Raw genomic sequence first — 24,726 nt, forward strand, 5'->3', positions numbered from 1 at the left:
ATGTCAGCCAGCATTCTTGTCCCAAGTACGCATGTCCCGGATGATCCATTGATAAACACGCTGCCTAGGAAGTTTCCAAGCACTGGAGCGAATACCAGCTTCAAAAACCTGTGAGACGCGTCACCTTGTAGGCAAGACTCGTCGCAGTATCACTTGGAAAGAAATGAGAGTTCTTACGCCTCCTCGTGCACCCAACGTTTCACAGGAGAAGAGGCATGCTTTTCGTTTGCTTCCTCGATTGAGCTGACTATAGACGATCAGCTTGACATTAATACAGGGATACTCACATTCAATGAGCCAAAAAATACGGCCTTCGCCGTTGTCGACCAAGTCTTTCACTCGCTATGAGCCTGCAAGCTCACCAGTCTCGTCAACCAGAAGCCGTGCCAGTACCATAGCATCCCCAACCTTCACAAGGAAATCGTTGGATGAAGAAAGGCAAGATGTGTTTAACAAGAAACAGGCTGACGATGACGATGACTCGCTGTCCAAGCCGGAGAAGGTCGAGGACTTGTCCGACCAACTCGATGAGCTCCCTATCGAGCTAGTTAGCTTGATAGATAGGTAGGCAGACCGGACTGCAAGGATCGAATTATGCTAACGTAATTCAGATTCATCGAGTCTTTGGGTACTAAGGCTTTCTCTGAGCCACCAAGAATTGAACAGATCGCGGACCTGTTCCAAGAATTTTATATACGGGCATCCGCAAGCATTTCTATCCACATAGCCTCACTACGATCGAAGCTGAATCGGGCAGCCTCTCCCACCCCTGCAAAGTTATCCGCACGCTCGAGAACCCTGTCTTACAAGAAGAGCACCGACTCCCTAGCACCTCCCGGTCGTGATGGCTCTCAGCAAATGCTTACAGCCACAGAGGTGGCCGAGAAGCGTAAGCAACGCAGAATGCTCGATTACAAAAAGCTGTTGCTAGAGGAGGCCGTCGAGAAAAGAGCCTGTGCAACAATATACGATAAGCTTTGGAGGCACAAGAGCACTCTCGATGAGGTAGAGGACGAGAAATTGAGGTCCAAGACCGCCGCACTAGCTCTGGTAGGCATTGGTCTGAAGGATCTCGGTATTGAGCTTGACGAGAAGACCGGGAAAACAGTCGAGGACATTCAAGAAGCGTTAACCCCAGCAAGAGAAGGTCTAATGAAGATGAACGACGAACACTACCCACTGGGCAAACTGGAGCATCTCACAAGTGCACACAAAGTCATAGTAGATACTCTCTACGCTGTTCACGGTTCCTCATCCTCAGCCGACGAAATCCTCCCAACTCTGATCTATACCCTCATAACTGCGCCTGTGGAAGGTATCAACATCATTAGCAATCTGAAGTTCATACAACGTTTCCGAGCAAGTTTGAAAATAGACGGAGAAGCTGCTTACTGCATGACCAACTTGGAGGCTGCGATCGGCTTTCTGGAGGACGTGGATCTGTCGTCTTTGCGCGCTGATGAAGCCCCTGAAGGCCCAAAGAAGATCCCCTCTGGTCAGGAGACTCCTGCAATCGAAAAACCCGAACCTTTCCCAAGCTCGCCTGAGTCGGTCGCACCTGCGATAGTTGCTACATCAATGGAGTCAGTCTCAGCATCTGACAGATCTACACCACAGGATAAGTCGACAAAGCCTCTAATTCGACCTCCACCTTCACCAAGACATCAGAGAACTATATCCGATCTGCTAAAGCCAGTACAGAACGCCAATGAAGCTGTACGGGCTACTGCACGAGAAGGACTAGATAACATATCCACCACACTGGACAATAGCATGAAGTTTCTCTTTGGCAGACTGAGGGAACAGGCCGCTGATCCAGCTCGAGCTGAAGACTTGACAGTGCCTAAGACTTTGGACGAGGCCAGACAGCTGGTCAGCAAACCACCTACTCCAGTCCTCGGTGACGATGGTACAGCAGTCAGCGAAACTAGCTCTATAGCCGACGTTACTGAGAGTCCGGACGGCTCAGAGAAAGAGAAGCTCAAAATACCGAGTGAGGACAAATTGCTTGGATTGTTTGGTGGCAAACGTGCCGCATCAAATCCGATCAGGGATCGCAGCATCGACCGGGAGAGCTTGCGGAGCAATTCTAGCACGAAGAAGGTGGCATTTGCTGCGGAAGACGCAAGTGCAGATGCCACTCCACCAAAAACGACCGCAACACCGTCACCTGCCACGAATCCGCTCGATGCAATGAAGAATCTGAACCCACTGGGCCACGTGGGTAATGCCTTCAATGCCTTTGGCAGTACTTTCAAAGGTTTTGGTCGACCAGCACCAGCACCTTCGCCACCTCAGGCTGTCGTAGCAGGCAGAAAGGACGTGAAGCCCGCGATGTCGTCGGTCGACGGTTCTGCCACGACGCCAGATGCAGAGTCAAAACTCGCCATATTCATGGATAAACCCAAGAAACTTGCTGCGAAGATCAAGTCTGTGCCACCGCCTATTCAAAAATTTGTGGAGATCGAGGATGCTGAAGATCTGCAGCTTAAAGACATTCCCAAATTATTGGCTGATTATCAACGATTGGCTTTGTTGTTGAACGAGCTAGCCTCGCAGAATCCTGAGGCCTAGCAATACCAAGACATAACAGATCATGCAGATTTACTCATATCTTGTAGAGATCAATCATCTACCAAGTATTTACACCTCGAAGTGCACATGCCGTAACACACCATATAATACAGAAAGTCGTACAGTACATAGCGCAAAGTTCAGGGTGTAATCACCAAATGGTCAACATCGTCAGCCAAAATCGAAGTCACAAGGTCGGATGAGGCCGATGGCCGTGCTAGCCTTCGGTTACATCCCGGCCAAAGATGTACACCTTGGCGCATGTCGATTCGACGACTCTTCACCCCATGATTACTCACCAGTGTGACATGGACGACATACCGAAGATACAAGTAGCTCGTACGTGGTCATAACCGCAGCTTTGTCAATCAACGTGTCTTCGGAAACCGTGAGAGCTCGCCGATTGCGCATTCTCGTGCAGTCACCAGCTTGAACCTTGTGGTACCTAGCTATCCTAAGATTCCATTTCACATCAAAAGGTCAGAGACTGTCAACTGATTGTTCGGCCGACCTATGGCTGTAGTGATATGCACCACAAGAGTAGCTGTAAGCCAACCAATTGTATCAATACTACGGCTTCCAACTTCTACACCATTAGTCCCATTCCGGCATTATCAGACCTCACAACCACGTCCATGCACCAAAAACATCCTTCCTCTGAAACACTTGAGAAGCGTTACGACCCACACTCAACGACTGGCACAACGTTCAATTTTGTCTGTATATTCTCATCACCGTTCTCCTGGTAAGATGGCATTCTCTACAAGTACCATACCAGTAACCTGTCGACTATCGAAACCTCTTCCTTCAGGTACCATTGACTCTCATATGCACATAATCCCTCCTAACTTTGAGAAATTCCCTGTTCTGCCTACAGCACAATACAAGCCAACTCCTCATACCTTAGCAGATGCCGAGCGCTTCTACCGCCAGGACTCTGGTCTAGGTATAGCCACGCCTCGCCTTGTTCTGACACAAGTAAGCGTCTACGGGCACGATAACTCTGCCCTGCTCGATAGTGTGGCAAAACTTGGATCGAATGCTCGGGGAGTGATCGAATGTGACCCAAACAGCATCACAGTGGACGATTTAGAATCCTGGTGGAGTCAGGGTGTCCGAGGTGTAAGGATAAATCTTGTCAGTGTAGGACGTTCGATGACCGAGGACGAACTTCGAGAGACTCTTCAAGCATATGTCGACAAGCTTGCGCGGCATGAGTTGAGAGCTGACAAGAAATGGGTGGTCGAAATGTTCCTACCCTTAAAAATGATACCACTCTTAGCCAACGTTCTGCCTGATATTCGCAATGGCAGGCAAGTACGTTGGTGCCTTGACCATTTCGGTGGCCTGAAGATGGCATCTGATGCAGCCAATTTCGGTCCCAGTGATGATCCGCACACAATACCTGGGTTCACCGAGCTGGTCAGGGTGATAAGCGATAAAGCCATGCCAGAGGTCTATCTGAAAATCTCGGCTCCATATCGAATCGACCCAGAGTACCCGTCATCCAAAGCTCTCAAAAAGCTTGATCGAATTGGGATGGAGTTAGTCGCTAAAGCAGAGGACAGGCTGATGTGGGCAAGTGATTGGCCTCATACCAGGTTCGAGAACATTGACAGTAAACCTTTCGTCGAAAGTTGTTATTCATGGTGTGGAGAAGGACAAGAGGGTGAAGAGAGACGATTGAAGCTGTTCAGACTGAACTCAGAGTTGTTGTGGGATATGGCCTCAAGCTAGGCTATTTGTGCTCATTTCCTGCATTGCTACCAAACTATGAGCCATCAGAGCAGAGTACTGTGTGGTCTTCGCGAGTCACACGCTACGCTCGAAGAAGGCAATATGCTAGATGGAGACTGGCGAGCACAATTTGGGCGAACGAGAAGTCCTCACTTCCGTTGGTTCTTCACCGATACACCGAAGCTAGAGCATAATGCTTCTTTTGGAATAGCCTGGATGAGTTGCCAAGCCCTGAGCTGTTTTGCACGAGACCCAATGCCGAAGCTACGAGGAAAGGTATAAGATGACCAGCCAGGCCTGCATGCTATCAGGATTGAAAAACATGGACAGAAAGACGACCGTCGAATGAAGAGGGAGTCCAATCACACCTTCATTTATTTAGCAGACTCCAGAGCTCATTGCAACCCATCCCTTCGGAGAACATTGTACTGCCCTATACACCACCATGGCATCCAAATCTATTTCGATCGGTGTTCTTCTTCATCCAGTTCAAGCACTCGATATCGTCGGGCCGCTCGACATTCTCTCCACTGTCAGTCACGAAGCACTTTCGGGCTATGGACCTCCAGGTTTAGCGGACAGGCTGAACCCTCCTCGTATTCAGTTTCACTACATAGGTCCGACAAAGGAACCTGCTCTTTTGACAGCCAACATCCGTATGGTGCCCAACTGCACTATCGCCGACTGTCCCAAGCTTGATGTGTTGCTCATTGGCGGGCCCATGCCAGATTATGCCAAAAACCTGCCACAAGATATCAACGAGTTTCTTTTGGCTAAAAGCAAAGAGGTATCGATTATCTTGACGACCTGCACAGGTGCTTTAGTCCTTGCAGCAACTGGTGTCTTAGATGGACTCGAAGCAACTGTGAACCATATGGCGATTGACATGAAGCTCGCAAGTGAAATAGCACCTAGAACTAAATGGGACCGAACTCGTTACTGGGTAGTCGCCGAAAAGGACGGTACCAAGATCTGGACGGCTGCAGGTGCTGGAGCGGGCATGGACATGACTGCACAATGGGTCAGGGAGAGCTTTGAACACGGTCCGGAACTTATAGATTTCGCAACTCAAGGTTTGGAATGGCAACCTAGAGATGTGAAGGGCAAGCCAATGAAGTATGTCAATGGTCGAGGAGAGACTATTGAAGCGTAAAGAACAATGGCATCCTTGCCTCCGGTCTATCAATCCAATTACCTAGTATAAACTCGCCTCCTAGTATCTGGTAGCAAGCATGCTACGAATCTGTGTTTCGCCGAGGAATGTTTCGGTACATAAACAACATTAAGCATTTTCTAACATAAGTAACCTTTCCCACTACTGAGATGTGGACGCACTGATCGACAGATTTGGAGTAATATTTTTCCACAAGCAATAGGATCATGCAAGGCCGAGCCCGTACGGTTACAGCCTGCCAATTAGCAACAGCCCTGAGCCCATGATCACCTCACGATTGGTTGTTTTGAACATGTTGAGATAGGAGTTTGATGTGCTGGGCTAATAGTGCATTCTGACGTAAGTCGTGGATGATAACCATTCTGCAAATTTTATCTTTCTTATGTATCATCTATTCATGTCTCATATCGTCTCTCAAAAGTAGTCCGTAGAGGAGTTTCCAGCGTTAACAGCCATATGCTGAGCTTATCTGTACACCATGTCGCTCCTTATCCACCGAAATCCGCCATTCTTGCGCCGTAGGGCAAACTCAGCGGCTGCGATCACCGTCGAAAATGTCAAAGCCGCAGCAAATCGCCTGGAAACTGTGCTGTTTGAGGATCTCCCAGAATGGCTTCAGGACAACGAACACATCAGATCGGGATACCGGCGACCAATGAACTCAACTTTGGCATGCGTTAGATCTTGTGCAATGTTACATAACGAGACGCTGAATATTTACACTCATCTCATTCCTGCCGCGGCTCTGGCCATCTTCCAAGTCTACATACAGATCAAGATCACACAATACTTCCCGGAGGCCTCTACTCTGGACCGGATCGTCATTGGAGCGAACGTAATCGCTGCCATAGTCACCTTCGGCCTTTCTGCTTCCTACCATACTCTGAATAGCCACTCGCCTCAGATTTCGTCCTTGTGGCTTCGAATAGACTATGTTGGAATATTGACCTTGATTCTGGGTTCTTTCTTTTCTGGAATTTATGTGGGGTTTTATTGCTTGCCTACACCACGAACCATTCACTGGTGTATGATAACTACCCTGAGCTTCGGCACGGCCTTGCTTGTGCTTCACCCTAAACTGCAGGAACACAAATATCGCGCCCTGAAAGCTTATGCATTCGTCGCGACGGCATTGACCGGCTTTGCTCCCATCGGCCATGGTCTCTACCTCTACGGCTGGCATGAGATGTGGATTAGATCGGGCATGCCGTATTACCTGCTAGAAGGTGTCATATATGGTGCTGGAGCGACGGTGTTCATTACGAGGTTTCCTGAATCAATCTGGCCTGGGTATTTTGACATTTGGTGGTCTTCTCATCAAATTTGGCATTTACTAGTGGTACTTGCAGCTGCCACACACATGTATGGTGTGTGGCAGGCATTCGCATGGAACTACGAACACCTAGGGACTTGTCCAGCGAACTTCTCATGAAGCTCGCAGCACACAAACACACCGTAGAATTCTGAAGTTGTTGTCCACATCATGGTAATTAAGCCGTACCTTCTCAATTTGGCGTTGACGCGCTAGAACGTAGCTGCCAAGAAGACGCGTTTTCTCGCGCGAAGATCTGAACGAGGCTTTACATTTCTCTTCCTTCATTTGTATCCCATGATAGTCAGAATCATCATGGTAACACCATGGCTCTGGCAAATGGAGCGTCGAACGCTCGAGACTTCCAACCTCCCCCGTCTTCAATGCTCGCAACCCATGTCGTAAACAGTCGCGGTCCTCCAAGGCTAAATGCACACGACTTTGCTGAGCTTCTCCAAGAGTCACTGAGCACGAATGAGAAAGGCGAATCTAACATAGGCACTGATGCTGAGGTCAATCGCAAGCTGCTCAATGTCGTGCTCTCGATCGGTGTCCAGCCACTAATTGAACCTCAGACAGATGATCCATTTCGAAGACGCATCGATCAAGGTAGGAACGCAAACCAGCTGAAAGACTGCCTAGATGTGCTCAATTTGACTCTTCAACGTACACCCGAGATTGTCTTCCAACATGCTGGTTCAAACACGCACGAGACTGAAAATGCACGACCTATTCACATCGTACTCCTCGCCGCGGCAGTCAAGCTAGTACTGCAATCGCAGAAGGTGGACCTGTCGAAGAAGTGTGCCGATATACTACAGGCATGCTTAAACGCTGATAAGAATTGCGCTTGCGGCTCTTGTGGCACCATCGTTGATTGCTATAGAGAGATTATAGCTGGTTAGTTGTCTTCACTTGCATTCCGATGTCATCTGACCTACAATAGTACTTGCAAAGAGGGCCTCGCTAGCCGTTCTGACACCAAAGTCTTCCTCGGAGACCTCCCTACCGAAAGATGATACTCTTGCGCATGCCTCGCTCCCGTGTAGATTGTTCTTTACTCGGCTGAATGTTCTGCGTCAACAGGACTTTGTTTCCGCTGGCATCTTCATTGTCCAGGCTTTGCTTCACCAGCAGCTTCCCCGAATAGTCACACTGCAGCTAAAGAAGCATCTCAGGCAGTTTGAAGTGGCTATACAGAGTCCACGCCCAAGTGAGAACAGTGATCACGATATTGAGGTTGATTTTTGCTGTACCTTATTGTGTCGAACTCATACGCTGACATTGGTAGGGCTTGAAGTCAAGATTGGCGGGCCTTGCGTTGTCCTCTCACCTCGGTCTGACAGACGACAAAGTTGAAGCCGAACACGATTTTCTAGATAGCCCTCGCTTGCGTAAGCGCCCTCGCCTTAGTACAGATCAACAGGATAACGCCGAATCCGACACAGATCTAGTCGCCTCGATTGCATTCGTCGTCACAAGACAGCTTACCGGCCATAGCGTTGCTGATTTCGACAGTGTCGCGGCAAATTGCTCCTCAAACTTCAGACGGCTGTCTGAACTCAAGCAAGCTGAAGCTGTGCAGTTATTGGGCACCAGTGCCTGTCAATTGGCACGGGACTCGAGGTCGACGACTTGTCATTTCTGCGACACCAGGCTTCCACAGCCACATCATGGTGCACACTCAACCGAGGTTGAGAAGATAATTGATACGCTAGAAGCATTACAACCACATCTCGAGCGTGGGAACACCACGCGTCTGGCAGCTTTGGAAGCTTATCGAAGAGTGCTTAATCATCTTGCAAGCTCTCCGCGTCTCGACCTTACACGATCAGTTGCAGGCAGGTTCGGCTTAAACATGCTTCGCAGTTCAAGTCGTGACGCAAGGATCAAAGCAGTAAACTTACTGCAGGTCTTCCTTCGCGAGCTTCCGAACGACGCGGAGGCCATAACGCGAAGCAATCGTGTTGCCATGCTAGAGTATCTACAAACTCTGTGGCAAAGCGGTCGTCTGGTTGCTCAAGAAGGTGTTGTACTGGCTTTGTTCAGACTTGCGACCTTTGTAGGCGATGAAGAGCTTAACATCGTATTACTCCGCCTTATTGAGTATCTGGGCCATCCAAACGCCTACATCGCAGGCTTAATTGCTGCAGAGTTTGTACAGCTAGCCCAAGCACTCCAAACCAGCATGCAGGGACTGCTTCGGCCTTTCTGGAGAACAATCAGTGTGGTTATTGTCAAACACATCACGTCACGACCTGCTGTTGCACAGCAAGTGTGCGAGTTACTAGGTATGAACATTACAGGCCTGTTACCAATCATGGAGGAGGACGCTGTTCCATATCTAGTTGTAACCGGACAGGTTGATGCCCTTCAGAAGATAGCTTCTTCCAACAATTCACCTATGAATGCCTTTGAGCTGTGCGTCCAGCCAAACATCTTGCCAAAAGTCCTCGCGGCGCTTCTCGCGCAAGGCTACGCCGAGCCACAAGACAAAATACTGGAAATGCTTGAGAAAGTCTCCGAGGACTTCGGTGAGCAGAAGCTCGCCACCTGGCTTGGTATCAACCACAGTAAGATCGCATGCGAGCTGCTCAAATTGGCAGGCGATGAAGGGCATGGTAAGAGTATCAAGGCCCTTCCAGGATTGCAATTGCTTGCTCAGCTGGCATACCGGAAATCCCCAGGTGCAAACGCCGGCCGCCGCAGCGACTGGATACCATCCTTTCTGGAAACCAATGCTTGGGAGATCGTCACCATCTTCACCTCTGTCTTTGCCGATTCTGTTACCCGAGAAAAGAACGTAGAACGACGAAGGTGCTTGATGGCTTTGTGTGAGGTTGCAACACTCGCAAAAGGACGTGTTAGCTTTGTGATACCTTCCATCTGTGCTTGTCTACGCTCAGCCATGAACGATGACGCCTTGCGTGACGCGGCATATTTGGCTTGGAGTCACATGGCTCTTGGGCTCGAGAAGGAGGAAATAGGTGATCTACTCGATCAAACCTTTTCAATCACAATCAAACATTGGCCGGACCTTAAAAGTAATACCAGACGTGTGGGACAATCCGTGATCATACACCTTATCACAAAACAGCGAGCATATGTCCAGGAATGGATCGACCTCCTGCCCTCCCTGAAATCTATACCAGCTCTCGCTACAGCCGAGAAAGAGCTCCAAGGAATGAGACAACCAAAGGACGAGATGAGCCAGCTACAGAGTTTCATCCCACGACTCAAGCACGAGACTATGGTTGTTGCCGAGTGCGCTATGGCCGAGCTTGTAGAAGTGCTTCGAGCTAAAAGTGATTTTGTTCAGAGATCGTTGATGCGCGAGCAGCCTGACCCTGTCTTTGCGGAGTTGATACGTGCCATACTGGATTGTCAAGTGAGATTCGAACATGATAGAGAGGTCGTTCTGTACGCTTCGCAGTGCCTCGGAGCCATGGGTCGAGTTGACACGAGTCGCGTCGAGCTAGCACGTGAGAAACTGACACTGACTGTTGTGACGAACTTTGCAATAGCTGCAGAAACTACGGATTTCCTCATGTTCTTCATGGAACGGGTAGTTGTCAAAGAGTACCTTTCAGCTTCCAGTCTGCGATCTAAAAATTTCCTAGGCTGGGCTCTGCAGGAACTGTTACTTCTTTGCGAGATAACACCGGAAATAGCAGCCAGGACTCGTGTCCAAGGGGCTAGTGGCAGAGACCGCCAATGGCTGAACCTTGCTGAAGAGACACGCCTAATCCTAACACCATTTCTCACTTCTAAATTCTTAGCTCCTGGAAAGCGTGTCACAGAGCCACCCGAATATCCGATCTTCAAGCCGAATTTGCCTTTCGAAACCTGGTTGACTGCTCTGACCCTGGATCTGCTCACGAAAGGTCCTGCTCAAAATGTGAACTTCGTCTTCGACGTCTGCTGGAAGATAGTGCATTTCAGCCGTGGGGTAGCTATCGCTTCTTTCTTGTTGCCCTATGCAGCTCTGAACTTACTACTCAACGGCACAGCAAAGGAGATCAAGGATTTTCAAGGAGAGATTTTGTGCATCCTTGGGCAGCCCTATCATGATATGGACAGCACGAACCAGGAGACTGTGCGTCAATGTAGTCAAAGTGTATTCGATATACTGGACTACATGTCGACATGGTTGCAGAGCAAGAGGAAATGGTTTGCAGGAGCTCAGAGCCGAGCTGAGCGTGGGCTGCGAGATATTCTGCTAGATACAGCAGTGCCTCACATTGAAGCAGTAGATTCATTGCTAAGGTCTATTCCGCCAGACATGATTACACAACGATCTATCGAGTGCAGGTCATATGCACGAGCATTACTTCACTGGGAAGAACACATTCATGCCACGAAGGATCCATCTGACGACGACTATCGCAGACTACAAGACATCTACGCACAGATCGACGAGCCTGATGGTATCGACGGTATATCATCGTGCATGCGTGTCCTCAATGTCGAGTCGCAAATCCTGGAGCACAGAAAAGCTGGACGTTGGCAGGCTGCACAGAATTGGTATGAGATGCAGATGACAGAGTCTCCTAACGACGGTGATGTCCGGGTCAACCTGCTCCATGCTTTGAAAGAGTCCGGTCAGTACGATGTGTTATTGCATCATTTCAATGGTATTAGAGAGAAGGACGCCTCAATCGAGTCAAGACTGCTACCTTTCGCCGCTGAAGCTGCTTGGGCAACGGCTCAGTTCGACACACTAAGACATTTAGTTGACCTTGGCAAGAACGACGATTTCAATCTTCACCTTGGGTCCAAGCTAGCTGCGTTAAGCTCATCAAGTGACCGAACAGTAGATGGCGCGTTGTGGTTCAATTCTACGAAGGGTCTTTCCTTGAACACAACGTCAACAATTGCTGCTAGCAGCGACATGATACTTAGGGCTCATGTCGTGGAGGATCTCCGTCTCATGACATGCGCTACCCCCGAGACAAAGACAAAAGTTATCGAAGCCCTGGATAGACGTCTGGATATACTTGGAACCGATCTGAATGCGAAACACTACGTTTTGAACGTCCATAGAGCCATCATGCATTTGAGGAAAGATGTTTTCGACAACAACGACATGGCATCTTCATGGCTCACTACTGCTAAGCTCGCTCGAAAGGCTCGTTTGCCTAATCAGGCATTTGATGCCGCTATGCGAGCGTCGTCGCTAGGCAGCCAGTCCGTGATCATTGAGCAGTCGAAATTGATGTGGCTAGAGGGCCGCCCTCGTAAAGCAATCAAAACTCTGGAGAAGGCGATTGAATCAGGGGCTTTCAATGCGAGTACTTACCTGGCTAACAGAGACCCAACACTCTCTCGTTCTGAAACGCAAGAGCAAAACGACATGACAGCTAAAGCGCATGTTCTCCTAGGAAAGTGGCTTGATCAAGCTGGTCAGACCCAATCAGACGTCATTATCAAGACCTTCAGAAAGTCAACGGAACAGAACAGAACGTGGGAGCGCGGCTGGTACCATCTAGGGCGACATTACAACAAGATCCTGGAATCAGAGCGACAAAAACCGCCTGGTAAGGAGAGCCAGCAGTTTCTAACAGGTGAGGCAGCAAGGGTTGTCATTGACAACTTTCTACGTGCGTTAGCTTGTGGCAACAAATACCTCTTCCAGACTCTACCAAAAATGCTTACGTTGTGGCTGGAACTGGTTTCACGACCTGAGCTCGAGCACGATGCCAGAAGGGGAAACGTCAAATTTCACGAACACCTCGCTGCGCAACGCAAGCGAATCATCACCGAGGTGAACGCATACGTGAAAAAGTACGTTGAACGATTTCAACCCGTGGCGTTGTATACCATTTTGCCTCAGCTTGTTGCTCGAATAACGTATCAGAATCAGGCGATTCACGAAATTTTGCAGAACATGATTGCAAAGGTTGTCTACAGTTTTCCACAACAAGCCTTGTGGACATTGATGGCAGTGACAAAGTCAATCGATAAAACAAGAGCTCAAAGAGGACTTCAAGTCATCAACAAGGTGGTTGACATACAGAAAAAGGTTACGAAGAACGCATCAAGTACCGAACTACGTGCGATGATCTCAAATGCCCAACGCTTTACAGACGAGCTCCTCAGAGTGGCTGATTACCAGATTGAGGGCAAAGTCAGCAAGATCAGCCTTGCTAGAGATCTTGGTTTTAACCATAAAGTCGCACCATCGAAGTTAGTGGTACCAGCAGAATCGTGTCTCATTCCTAACATCCCCACGACCATGGATCCTGCAAATATGAAAGCATTCCGTGCCTTCCCGAACGAGCCAGTGACAATCTCGTCATTTGTGGACGACGCGCTGGTCCTATCATCACTCCAGAAACCACGAAAGATGATTGTTAGAGGATCTGATGGACATTCATATGCTATTCTTGCGAAACCGAAAGATGACCTACGCAAGGATCAACGATTGATGGAATTTGACACCATGATTAATCGGTTCCTAAAGCGCGACATTGACGCGGCAAAACGAAGACTGTACATCAGAACTTATGCAGTAATCCCTCTCAACGAGGAATGTGGTGTCATTGAGTGGGTTAACAGCCTCAAAACAATGAGAGATGTGCTCTTGAAGCTCTATCGCGAACGCAACGTCGCCATTGATTATGGGAAGTTGAGAACCACCCTCGACGATATTTGCGCCACCTCAACAGACAAAGCAAAGGATTTCACCGATCGAGTCTTGCCCTTTTTCATGCCCGTCCTTCGCTACTGGTTTGTCGAAACATTCCCCGACCCAAGTACATGGCTCAACGCACGAATACGCTACACACGTTCCGCAGCCGTCATGTCCATAGTTGGACATATACTCGGTCTCGGCGACCGTCACGGTGAAAACATCCTTTTCGAAGAAGACAACGGCGGCGTCATGCACGTCGACTTCAATTGCCTCTTCGATAAAGGCCTCACATTCGACAAACCCGAATGCGTTCCCTTCCGCCTCACCCACAACATGATCGACGCATTCGGCACCTTTGGCGTCGAAGGTCCCTTCCGCCGCTCCTGCGAAGTCACGATGCAACTCCTGCGGAACAACGAAGATGGCCTAATGACCATCCTCGAGACATTCCTACACGATCCTACCACCGATTTTCAGACTGCGGGCAAGAGACGAAAGGGCCGAGATCCTGACGGCTTGGTCCCGGATACTGCTGAGAAAATGCTCGAGGGCGTAAAGGGGAAGCTTCGGGGAATGCTGGTGGGAGAGTCTGTGCCGCTGAGTGTGGGTGGATATGTAGAGGCGACGATCAAGCAGGCGGCTGATCGGGAAAATCTGGCGAGGATGTATATTGGGTGGTGTGCTTTTTTGTAAGGAAATGAACGTCGTCGGTTGCTAGTGGACAATGTATCGTTATGGATCCGGAATTTAGTTCGTGATAGCGACATTAAAGTTTAAACGGGATTCGCTTGCTTGCCTGCTTACTTACAACTAAAACGCCTTTTGGATAACGAGAAACGATATATACCTCCCCACATCATTAAACTGCGTATCTACTCCCTCTCCAAACCCGCACCCCTCCCAGGCGAATTCCTCCCAGCAGGACTCCAGCTCTTCCTCGACTTAACCCTCTCCAACAACTTTCTCGGAGTCCCCATCATCCAGCCCTTCTTCTCCTTCTCCGCAGTCTCACTGCCAGGCGTGCTAAGGACACTAATACTGACGTTTCTCGGGCTTTGAGGGGTTTGCTGTTGTTCCGATTGTACAGCAGGTGGTGCACTGAGAACGCTGATACTGATGTTTCTCAGCGTTCTCTCAGTTTTCTGCTGTAGGTTCAGAGGTACAGGGGCGCTGAAACTGTGACTTCGGCGCTGGTGGTCGGTATTTTCCACACCGCCGCTGCTGAGGATGACGGCTTCCATGCTCTTTTTGCGCTTGTTCGCGGCGATGACTTCTATGGGGTGGTGGCGGAGTCTTTCGCGGCTAAGGATGGCGTCGGTGCATGATCGGCCAAGAAGGGTTGAGATGTTTGGACTAGTGGCGTGTTCTCGTAGGCGCTCGATGCTGATTTGGCGTTGGTTCTCCTAAAATCGCTTTTCGCTCTTCTAGAACGCGTCTTCGATGGGACAGTCGACACTTTCGTGGCCGTCTTTCTCGCAGAGGGCGCACCATCTGTTAGGATCAATGATACCGCTGGTTTTACCGGCTATCATGCCTGCTTGGTCGCCGGTGCCTTCGATTAGGGCATATTTTGTGGGGGTGGCGGTAGTGGATGAGGTGGTCTGTGCGGATCCAGCTGGGGTGGCGGAGGAGCGGTTGCTGCCAGTGCCGTTGCCGTTGGCATAGGAGGTGGGCGGAGCTGGTAAGGGGGCATTCGGTGGTGGGTGTGGAGGGTCATGTGTACTGCTTCTTCTTAATGGAGCAGGTTTTTCGGAGAGGTAGTTGTTATTCGAGCGTCTCAAGCCTTCCCTGACTGCGTCTTTGCCAGTGCGAAACTCGGGTTGAGGGCTTGGCTCTCGATGTGTGGATGAGCCCATCATGTTTGCACAATTGAGGATGTCGTGCCCAGGTTCTTCGCATATCTCGCACCACAATGCCGCGGTTGAGGTCTCAGAGACTGATGGTGCTTCCTGCGGCTTTTTGTATGCTCCTGCACTTCTCCTTCGTCGCTCTTCATTTGCTTCTTCCGAGCCTTCTGTATCGATGCCAAAGGCGTCCTTTAATGGAGAATTTCGACCACCAAGGTTATCAGCATCGTGATCTCGAGAAAGGTCTGGTATTGTCGAGTCCTTTCGTTGGTGGCCGGGAGTTTGTTGACCAACGATAGTTCGTTGACTACCACTACTATTGTGCTTTTCGTTCTGGCTATCTGATCTACGATGACCAAGACTGAGGCCTAAGGCTGCTGCAGCACCTCCTGGGAAATAGCCTTTGCTGCCGCTGAGGTTGACTGAATTGCGCAGTTGGCGAACTTCTTCCTGTAAAGCGACTTCATGGTGTGATTTCTGTTGCAGCAGAGACTCCAGATCATTTATCTGACGCTGAAGAACATCACCTGAATTCGAATCATCAGAAATGGAATTGTTGCCAGCTGGTTTCTGTTTTGCATGACTGACACCATTAGCTTTTGGTGTGGCAGGTCCATATGAGTCGCGGTGTGGTGGCGCCGTGCCCTGCAAACTTTGGATGATAGTCTTGAGTCCTCGAATCTCATCCTCTTTCTGCTGAAGAGTGGTTTGGATCTCTTCAAGCTCTTCAATGGTAGGACCGCCATTATCTCCGCCTTCCAGCGCAGCATGAGTGGCCGCACGCTCCTTTTCTCGTCTCAGCTCGCTCTTGCTACGTTCCACCTCACCCCTCAAGAACTCGACTTCAGATCTTGCTTCGGCCTCGGCTCTTCTCGACTCCTCCAATCCCTCTTCAAGCTCCTGCACAAGCTCCTCGAGCTGTTTGAACTGCTGCGCGACACTCTCGACATCCTCATTGCGTTCTTGTAGATGCTGAACTTGCTGTAATAAATCTTCGACCCTCTGCTCGTAGACTCTTTCCGTCTCTGTGCTGGCCATCTCGAGGGTGTCAATGGTGCTCCTGAAATCTGCTCGATTGTTGTCAAACTCAGCCGAGAGCTGTTTTACTTTCTCGTTGTTCTCGCGCAGCTGGGCACGCAAGGTGTGGACGTCGCTAGGCAGATCCGACTCGTCTTGTGGAATGTTCTGTTGATCGTCGATCAGACTCTGCAACTCGGACAGACTGCGCTCCATATCGGCGATGCTCTTAGCCTGGTCTGCAAGCTGCTTATCTCTTTGCGACAATTCGTCTCTCAACCTTTGTGTTTCTTGTGTTAATCTTTCGGTACTGGCAGCCACTTCACGATCGATGTTTCTAGCAGAAGGGGTGGGAGTGGTTTCGGGTTCGTTTTGTTCCAGGATGGTATCGTCTTCGTCGAACCGGTCGTCAGGACCAAGTGGTGTAGTAGAAGACTGTACGGAAGGGGCAGCTCGTAATCTACTAGGCGTTTGGCTGGTACTCTGTCTCAAACTCTGGCTGAACTTGTTAGGCCCACCATTAGTATGACTGGGTGCTCGTAGACCGGTCTTTGGTGCAGTGGTAGCTGGGACGCCCATCGTACTACGTGCCAGTCCTATGCTAGGTCTTGTCTTAGGTGTGGTCAATCGTCCGGCAGCAGGAGTCTGGGATTGAGATGGCTGTTGAGCTTTTCTTAATGGACTGGTTGGTCGCTGCTGTCTCGCAGGACTTGTTGGCCTAGCTAGACTGTCCCTCCTCAGTGACGGCTTCAATGCGGTCGGGCTCATGGTGCGCTGTTGCAGGCTCGGACCTACACTCTGACTGAAACTGGGCTTGATGATGCTCGGGCGCGGCGTGGATCGAGTAGTAGTAGAAACGGCAGAAGTGGTGGGACTACCAGACACACTTGTCGCTCTGGTACCGGGTTTATTGTTGTTGCTCGTAGTGCTGCTGCCCGACAGTCTAGCCTCAGCTTTGTCGACAGGAAGAAAGATGCCACCACGAGGATTTGCGGTGCGAAAGTAGTGTTTCCCATCGACATCACCGTTGTTCTTCCCTCTTGAAGCAAACTCTTGTGCCAGTTCGACGCCTGCGAATGTCCCCTTCTTGCCATCTACCGGTCCGACGAACTTGACTGTGCCGTACATGTCGCCTGGCACATTGACCGTGTCGCCAACCCGTAATGGCGCCATTGCGATTGTCTCGTACTGTGAATCGTACAATACAGGCTTAGGTGCTGCGAGTCGTCATTAACAATCGCGCGGTATATTATGCAGCTACCGAAGACTGTTGAGCGCAAAGCGCTGGGGGATACGGTCGCGGAGATATAACTGTCATGTAAGGCTCATGCAACTAATTGGTGGATAGGTGTAGTTGTACCAGAAATACAGGTGCGATATTGCTGTGGGAACGGGATCGGGAAACAGTGTAATAAACTCCTCCCTGACGATCTGTCCAACGGGACTGGAGCACCACGCGGAAGTTGCTTCGTAAGATACGACAGGATTGCACCTGCCTAGCTTAGTTAGAATAAGGTATGGGTTGTGACTACGAAGACTTAACAAAGTGTTGGAAATGAAGAGCTACAATGTTTAACAACACTGGTCATATGTTTCTCGAGCAATTGTGTATGCTGTAAACAATCAACGGCACCATCCATGCATGAAACCCTCGCTACCGATCCTCAGTGGTTCGTTCTTCGCATCGCGTTAGACCTACTCAGGCCTAGACGATCAATAACCTTAAGATGATCTCATGCCCACTACGGCCCAAAGATTCGAGTGCAAGATAATAAACAAATTCGTTCTGTCTGCATTTATCGCATACTTTCGCTATCGATAATGGTACCATAACGATACCTATGCTATACTGTGATCTACCATCTCACGACGAAAGCTGCAATCGATATGTCACAACCTCAAAAGGCCGCAGCTCAATCTCTACCTCTCCCGAGGCGAGCTTCAATTCTTGCAGATCATCCTCAAGCACGTTGGTTTTGAACACCTTGTCGACAGACAACGTCGTCCTGATGGTGCCTCGGCTCTTCCCACCCATCGACTCGTAGATGCGCAAGATGACACTTCTGCCCTTGCGCTTGTCGAACTCGCCTCGAGAGACATCCTCATCATCTTCACCTCGCTTCACACAGTCCAGTACTAACGAGGAAGAGCCAGTCACGACAATAGACGTAAAGATATCCTCGTCTGGTTCTTGCTCGTTGTTGATCGTGACCAGACTCAAAGGATTGTTGAAGTTGTGGGCAGCATGCACTGTCTCTGCTGATAAAGCCCCAGCGTGTGGCATGATTGCCCATTTGATCGTATGATGCCCCATGTCAGCGTGTGCATCGGGAGCCTTTGGTGCTCGCAGTAGAGATAGCCTCATTAGGTTGCCACATGTCGCAAAGCCATACTTGCTGTCGTTGAGCACTGATACTCCATAGTTGGCCTCGGATAGATCAGCAAACTTGTGACAGCAGACCTCAAACTTGGCCATGTCCCAGCTGGTATTGTAGTGCGTCGGTCGCCTGACAAGTCCATACTGTGTTTCATATGTGGCCTCGGTATTGAACACATCAACCGGAAATTCGACCTTCAAGAACTTCATCGTCTCATGCCATTCTACATCCGCCTCGACCGAGACATAGCTGGGGCTGTCCGTCTCGCCTGTCGCTGCGTCAAGGCTGATCGTCGTCTTCACCCAGCTCTGATCGCTGATCTTGGTCTTGGTCGCCACGCTCACTCGGTATGGTCCTGTGTCCACGATCTCGGTTCGTCCAGAGGGGAGCTCTTTCCTCGAGTTCAGGTGGAATACTTCGACATCCCACGCCTGCCAATACAGCGGCTTGTCATCGAACAAAACAAGTTGGTTGCCCTTGCCACCATGTGCAATGACCTCTCGCTTGACCTTCTTGTCAAATAGAGATGTGATGACCCCGTTCTCGACTTCGACAGCAAACCTGCTGTTGGCAAGAATGAACACACCGTCCTTCTTTTCCGTCACCGTAGCCTTTTCTGAGGCCAGCAGTTCAATCTTGTCAGTTGAGTTGATTCCTGTCTCTGCATGGACGACTGTATATCCATCCCCAGGCGTCTTGACAATTTCTGTGCGGTCCCAAGGTAAAGTGTTGATAGCCACAGTCTCACAATCTCGCGATGCTGTCCTGGACTTTGACATTCCTAATGCAGCCAAGGCATTGTCTTTCAACTTCGTGCCAACCACATCGTTATGTGCATAAAGCTCATCCGAGTCGTCGTAACACATTTCGATCGAACTTCCTGGTAAGCAATCGTGGAATTGACAGAGCAAGATGTTCTCCCATAGCTCGTCAATCTCCTTCTTCGGATATTGGTACTTTTTACTGGACAAGCTTGCCAATGTAGCCAGATATTCAATGTCGTGCATCATAATCTCCTGCTTTCGGTTGTTCCGTTTGTTGTTGGCTTGTGTTGTGTACGTACCTCGATGGAGCTCAAAGTAAAGCTCACCATACCAAGTAACCAAATCGGTACCTGACGCGACTTTGTCCTCTAATCTTTTGAAGAAGTCATCCACAGTGTTGCCCATATGTACTCGTGGTAGCACACCACCTGCAGTCGTGTCAGCCATACCTCTTAGTCGTCTCAATTTTTCCAGCATATCTCTGGTTGGACCGCCTCCACCGTCACCCTTGCCGAAAACAAGCAACGAAGTATTGTCTTGGTCCAGTGATTTGTGCTGGGACACACTTCTTACAACGTCTCCAAAGTCAGCATCAGCCGTATAGGTCTCACTGGGCGCCATATGACAGATGACCTGGCTGCCGTCCAAAGCAACCCAATTGAAAGTGGTATGTGGGAAGTTGTTGATATTGTTCCAGCTCAATTTTTGGGTGAAGAAGCGCGACATGCCTGCCAAGCGACATATCTGTGGCAGCTGACTCGAGTATCCAAATGTATCCGGAAGCCAGAAGGTCTGACATCGCTCGCCGAAATGCGACTCGAAAAACCTCTGGCCATACAAGAATTGACGGACAAGTGACTCGCCCGACGGCATATTTGTATCGTGTTCGACCCAACTGCCTCCGATGGGCTGAAATTGACCACGCTTGACCTTTTCCTTGACGCGGTCGAATGCAAAGGGATAGTACTCCTTCAGCCACTTGTACTGCTGAGCTTGACTGCAAGCAAAACGGTGCTCAGGGTAGCGATCCATGAGATCACACTGACTCGACCAAGAGCGCACGACTTTTCTTTTTGTCTCTGCCCACGGCCACAGCCAGCACGTGTCGATGTGACAGTGTCCGATAGCATACACAATCGATTCTTCCTTCGAGTCGTAGACAGTAGGCGAACTGACGTGCTTTCCAATGTACTCTTGTGCGATTTTTCGACCTTTTAGTATTGACTCTTGTGAGCCGTCTCCAGCAATGAAGGCGTCCATAATAGCATTGCATACTTGCAGAGCTTTGTGTCTCTGCCAGCCATCCTCAGGAAACTCCCTGGCTGCGTCTCCGATCTCCCAGAAGTCAACGTAGAGACCTCGAACGGCAAGATTGACGTCCATAATATCAGCCTGACTCAGCGTGTAGTATGTATTCGGGTCAGGTGGCTGTATAGTGTCACCGCCTGGTGCATTTCCAAACATCTTGTTACAGGCCATCTCAACATAGAAGGTATGCTCTTTCCCATTCTGCCAGTCTTGAGGCAATATCCACTCGACACGTTCACCGCCACCAGTCAACCCTTGAAGAGGCTTTCCGTCTTCCGACCAGACAAGACCTTCATTGCCGGCATCCCAGTGAAACTCCAGATGCTCTGCATTCAGCATATTCTTGGGTACGGTGAGCTGGACCTTGAACCAGTGAGTGCTCCATGACGGACCAAATGTGTCGCCGAGCCTTGCAGGCTTGAACTTTTGAGAAGTAGCTTCTTTGAAGGTCGGACGGGTGAGGTCAGGAGGAGAGTAGACGGACAGCTGAGAAATAAGTTAGCTGTGCCCTTGGATGAGCTGGAAGAAGATTTCGACCTTGATATATTTTGAGTCGTTGGTCTGATTGTGATAGAGCTTGGCCAGCAAGCCCTGGTGGTAGTATTGACCTCGATCTGTGAATTGGCGTAGTCTGCCGGTGTAGATGCTCTCGATCTGCTTGCCCACTGGTCGTTCGACCAGCTTGGGGTAAGATGAGCTCAAGGGAGTGCTTCTGCCACCCATGGCTGCAATCCTGTCGATCTTGTCTTGCTTGTGAAGAAAGAGCAAGGAGTAGCTCGAGAACAGACTCAAATATACATGCCGGTACTTGGTACTATCCTGCAGTAGCAATACACGGCGCGGTGGTGATCACTTGATTGCTCCAACTGCATTTGCGGGGTTCCATGATCAAATCGAACGTATCAGGTGCCACTAACATGGGTCAGCTTGGCTCTAGTTCCGGGTGCTCTTACCACGGGCACGTGTTCCAGTGCATCTTCGAGCTTCGTCGAACTGTTTCTTCACCTCACTTTTGTCACTTCATTCCATAGTTATGGGAATTACATTGAGGCATCAAATCCAGTAAGTGACTGCCTTGCCACAATCACTCTACCTTTCACATGATGAACCATTTTAGCCTAAACGATAACTGCTTAACCTCGACTTGAGGTCATGTAGTGAACTTTTATTCGAGCTCTGACACACAAACGACCTTGTTACCATCGCAACACAGAACTTTTGTGCACTTGCTAACAGACCACAACTTCAGGAATTACAGCAAGACAGAATCGGGAAGTTCGAATGCCTAACTTGACATCGTTCTCCAAGTACCAAGTAACATATATTCGCCAAAAAGAAGTACGGTTTGTGGGTCCAACAGCCCGAATTAATCGTTCAGGGATCATATCTATCGAAGTTCTATATCTTTACCAGCCCCTTTCCTCCTTCTTTTCCCATTTTGCCACCACCCACTACGACGATGCTCTCCTTCACCTTCTGCTTTCTTTTCTCTTCACTGCTCATCATCAACCGACTGGCGAACCCACTGCGTTTCTTGGCTCCGCCACTTGCTTCGAACAAGTCATTATTGTAGCTAGACATGCCTCCACCTGACCTCCGCGCATTACTGCTCGCGAAGCTGGCAGATGACCCAGGTCTTGAGCTCGGTCTCATATCCATACTCTGCTGTGAATCTTGCGTGGAATCTGAAGTGTTATGCGCGTGACCAGGTCCTGCTTTGGACGAAGGTCGTGCATAGAAGTTCGTTTGGAATCTATCCGCGGCTGCTACCGAAGGCTGAGCCGGAGTCGGAGCTGGTGCCGTTCCAAGGTTCGTGACACCGTGCAGAAACATATTCAGGGACAATCGATGCTGCGAAGTCTTCGAGGTATGTGCTGCCTCCGCCTTTGCCGCCACCTTCTGTGCCTTGGCTGCAGCTTTAGCGGATTCTTTTTCTGCCTTCTCAGCTGCTTTTCGTGCTGCTTGTTGCTCTTTCTCACGCTTTTTCTTGGCACTTTCCGACCAAATCTCCGACCCGTATTTCTGGTACTCCGTCAAGGGGATCGCAGGAGACGGCTGCCGTCTCTGCAAGGGAGGCGAAGATGTGGCGAGGTGTTGATTCCTCATGTCAGGCGGTTGTGGACTACCGCTGACGAATGGACCGGGTCCGGATTGTACGGAGCCATTCTGAGCTTGTTCCAACGGCTCGTTTTGCGCAACATCAGTCTCAGATGCCTGGATCGGATCAACAGGCAGAGTGGTATACTGCGAAGGTCCAGATGCTCGCGATTTCCAGTAGGATGTCTTGTAGCTTTCCGGGTCATCCTCAAAACTACTTCTCGTTTTGCTGCCAGTCGCGTTAGTGGTATGTCGAGTCTTGATCTCTGGTCTAGCCCTTGTCTTGTCCTTCTCCTTGTCCTTCTTCTTGCCGAACTTTCCTCGGAAAGCCTGCTTCAAGTGTCCGCCGAACGTGTCGTGGATGGGAGACGATTCAGAAGAGTCTGAAAATGCAGAATTAGGTCGATAGATCTCTTCAATGTCAACTGGTGGCCTACTTGACGCGTTAGAACCGCCCGATAGTCTTCTTGGTGGTGGAGGAGTAAGGTACGTTCGCATAGGTCCTTCTATCGGATCGTGTGCGACCAGATCCAGACTTGCATGCTGAGACTTCAGTCCACCATCTACTGCTGATTCTGATATATGTAGCTCGGCTTGATGGACAGGTGCTGAGCCTTCCGGCACCTTACTCAAAGGTCTACCCTTGGTCAGATCTAGTGCCGGTGGTATCATGCTATGTTCTGTGTTTGCCGATGCTGTTGCCGAGGAAATACCGAAGTCAAAGTAGTCGCTCACAACACTAACCGGATGTACATTAGGGGACTGCTTCGGCTTTGGAGGGCCAAGACTCTCGAATGTTATAGCTCGATGGTAGTCGACGTTCCCCTCGGGCGATACAGCTGACATCTGAGAATCACGAAACCGACCTTCCACCTCTTCGGGCGAGACAGGAGAAAGTGGCTGATCGTACCAGGAGTCCGCATCTCGAACGTCTGGCACTTCGAGCGCTATCTTGCGTTCCACTAGACTCTGTGAGTACTCTTGGAAGCTCGGTACTATTGGTTGTAGAGGTGGTGACATGTCTGGGGTAATTTGAATCGAGCTGTGGGATGCATTCGACTCGTGGCCAATACTTGGCTGTAAGTTCGGCGAAGCCTCTGGTGTCAAATGTAACGAAGGCACCGAAGCGCTGGCATGTGGATGCAATAACATTGGCATCGAGGCGATGGACATGGGTGAAGGTACAGGCGGTACGGTCGGTCCGTCTCCGCTAAATTGATGTTCCAGGAGGGGTGCGATAGTGTCTCTATAGGCTTTGGGTTGATGCACTCGTGGTATGTCTGGTCGCTCTTCGTCTGAGTCGTCCGAGTATGGTGACATCTCCTCATACTCGGACCGCAAACTCTGCTTGGATGTACTGCCTTCACCCGTGTACAGCCTCAATATATTCGTCACTGTTGTCTCTGCACTTCCTGCACTCGACGGTCTTCTACGACTTCGGTATCTCCGAGGAGCTGGTGAGGGCGACTTTTGAAGTTGAGAAGGCGTCGATGAGATCGACAGAGGCGATATACATAGGTCATTATCCTGCGCACCATTGGATTGTGGTGATATCGATATCCTTCTTGTTGTCGGGAGCTCAAGGCCTCTTTCTTGTAGCGCGAGTAGCGCAGCTGAAGGTTCAGGCGCCTTTTTACGGTGGATTTGTAGAGCTGGTGGAACGAGAGGTGCAGACATGTTGAAGGTCAGCTTGCTGCGAATTGCTCAAGCACGGAAACGCCCAGCCAACATTGAGGTCGGGTTGGCGACGATGTCGATTTCGCAGCAAAAGCCATACCTTCTGCACAAAGCCTCGATAGACCTTAGCCATGTTTGATGGGTGCGTAAGACTTGTTGCGTCGTTGAACAAAGGTGTCCCAGTGTGTCTGCGCTATCTTTAGGAAC

General features: G+C 49.9%; 9 protein-coding genes across 9 annotated transcripts; 5 read left to right on the plus strand and 4 right to left on the minus strand.

Annotated features, from left to right (window-relative positions):
• Window positions 1-292: 292 nt before the first annotated feature.
• LTR64_001188 (uncharacterized protein) lies at window positions 293-2,574 on the plus strand (the record flags this gene model as incomplete). Its single annotated transcript, XM_064895569.1, has 2 exons — window positions 293-564; window positions 612-2,574. 2 exons carry the CDS (start codon window positions 293-295, stop codon window positions 2,572-2,574), a joined length of 2,235 nt encoding a protein of 744 aa, XP_064758256.1.
• Window positions 2,575-3,324: 750 nt separating this feature from the next.
• Window positions 3,325-4,311, plus strand: LTR64_001189 (uncharacterized protein; the record flags this gene model as incomplete). Its single annotated transcript, XM_064895570.1, has 1 exon — window positions 3,325-4,311. One exon carries the CDS (start codon window positions 3,325-3,327, stop codon window positions 4,309-4,311), a length of 987 nt encoding a protein of 328 aa, XP_064758257.1.
• A 445-nt stretch (window positions 4,312-4,756) lies between these two features.
• LTR64_001190 (uncharacterized protein) lies at window positions 4,757-5,464 on the plus strand (the record flags this gene model as incomplete). Its single annotated transcript, XM_064895571.1, has 1 exon — window positions 4,757-5,464. The coding sequence occupies one exon, from the start codon at window positions 4,757-4,759 to the stop codon at window positions 5,462-5,464; it is 708 nt and encodes a 235-aa protein (XP_064758258.1).
• A 499-nt stretch (window positions 5,465-5,963) lies between these two features.
• On the plus strand, window positions 5,964-6,891 carry LTR64_001191 (uncharacterized protein; the record flags this gene model as incomplete). The annotated part of the gene is made up of 2 exons (XM_064895572.1): window positions 5,964-6,775; window positions 6,864-6,891. 2 exons carry the CDS (start codon window positions 5,964-5,966, stop codon window positions 6,889-6,891), a joined length of 840 nt encoding a protein of 279 aa, XP_064758259.1.
• Window positions 6,892-7,123: 232 nt separating this feature from the next.
• MEC1 (serine/threonine-protein kinase M1) lies at window positions 7,124-14,124 on the plus strand (the record flags this gene model as incomplete). Its single annotated transcript, XM_064895573.1, has 3 exons — window positions 7,124-7,697; window positions 7,744-8,036; window positions 8,089-14,124. The coding sequence occupies 3 exons, from the start codon at window positions 7,124-7,126 to the stop codon at window positions 14,122-14,124; spliced, it is 6,903 nt and encodes a 2,300-aa protein (XP_064758260.1).
• A 179-nt stretch (window positions 14,125-14,303) lies between these two features.
• LTR64_001193 (uncharacterized protein) lies at window positions 14,304-14,672 on the minus strand (the record flags this gene model as incomplete). The annotated part of the gene is made up of 1 exon (XM_064895574.1): window positions 14,304-14,672. One exon carries the CDS (start codon window positions 14,670-14,672, stop codon window positions 14,304-14,306), a length of 369 nt encoding a protein of 122 aa, XP_064758261.1.
• A 183-nt stretch (window positions 14,673-14,855) lies between these two features.
• Window positions 14,856-17,468, minus strand: LTR64_001194 (uncharacterized protein; the record flags this gene model as incomplete). The annotated part of the gene is made up of 1 exon (XM_064895575.1): window positions 14,856-17,468. One exon carries the CDS (start codon window positions 17,466-17,468, stop codon window positions 14,856-14,858), a length of 2,613 nt encoding a protein of 870 aa, XP_064758262.1.
• A 691-nt stretch (window positions 17,469-18,159) lies between these two features.
• On the minus strand, window positions 18,160-21,468 carry AMS1 (Glycoside hydrolase, 38 vacuolar alpha mannosidase; the record flags this gene model as incomplete). The annotated part of the gene is made up of 2 exons (XM_064895576.1): window positions 18,160-21,231; window positions 21,283-21,468. 2 exons carry the CDS (start codon window positions 21,466-21,468, stop codon window positions 18,160-18,162), a joined length of 3,258 nt encoding a protein of 1,085 aa, XP_064758263.1.
• Window positions 21,469-22,143: 675 nt separating this feature from the next.
• LTR64_001196 (uncharacterized protein) lies at window positions 22,144-24,519 on the minus strand (the record flags this gene model as incomplete). The annotated part of the gene is made up of 1 exon (XM_064895577.1): window positions 22,144-24,519. The coding sequence occupies one exon, from the start codon at window positions 24,517-24,519 to the stop codon at window positions 22,144-22,146; it is 2,376 nt and encodes a 791-aa protein (XP_064758264.1).
• Between the last annotated feature and the right edge of the window lie 207 nt (window positions 24,520-24,726).

The sequence above is a fragment of the Lithohypha guttulata genome (assembly GCF_036872675.1).
Source record: "Lithohypha guttulata strain CCFEE 5908 chromosome Unknown scaffold_1, whole genome shotgun sequence".
Classification (NCBI taxonomy): domain Eukaryota; kingdom Fungi; phylum Ascomycota; class Eurotiomycetes; order Chaetothyriales; family Trichomeriaceae; genus Lithohypha; species Lithohypha guttulata.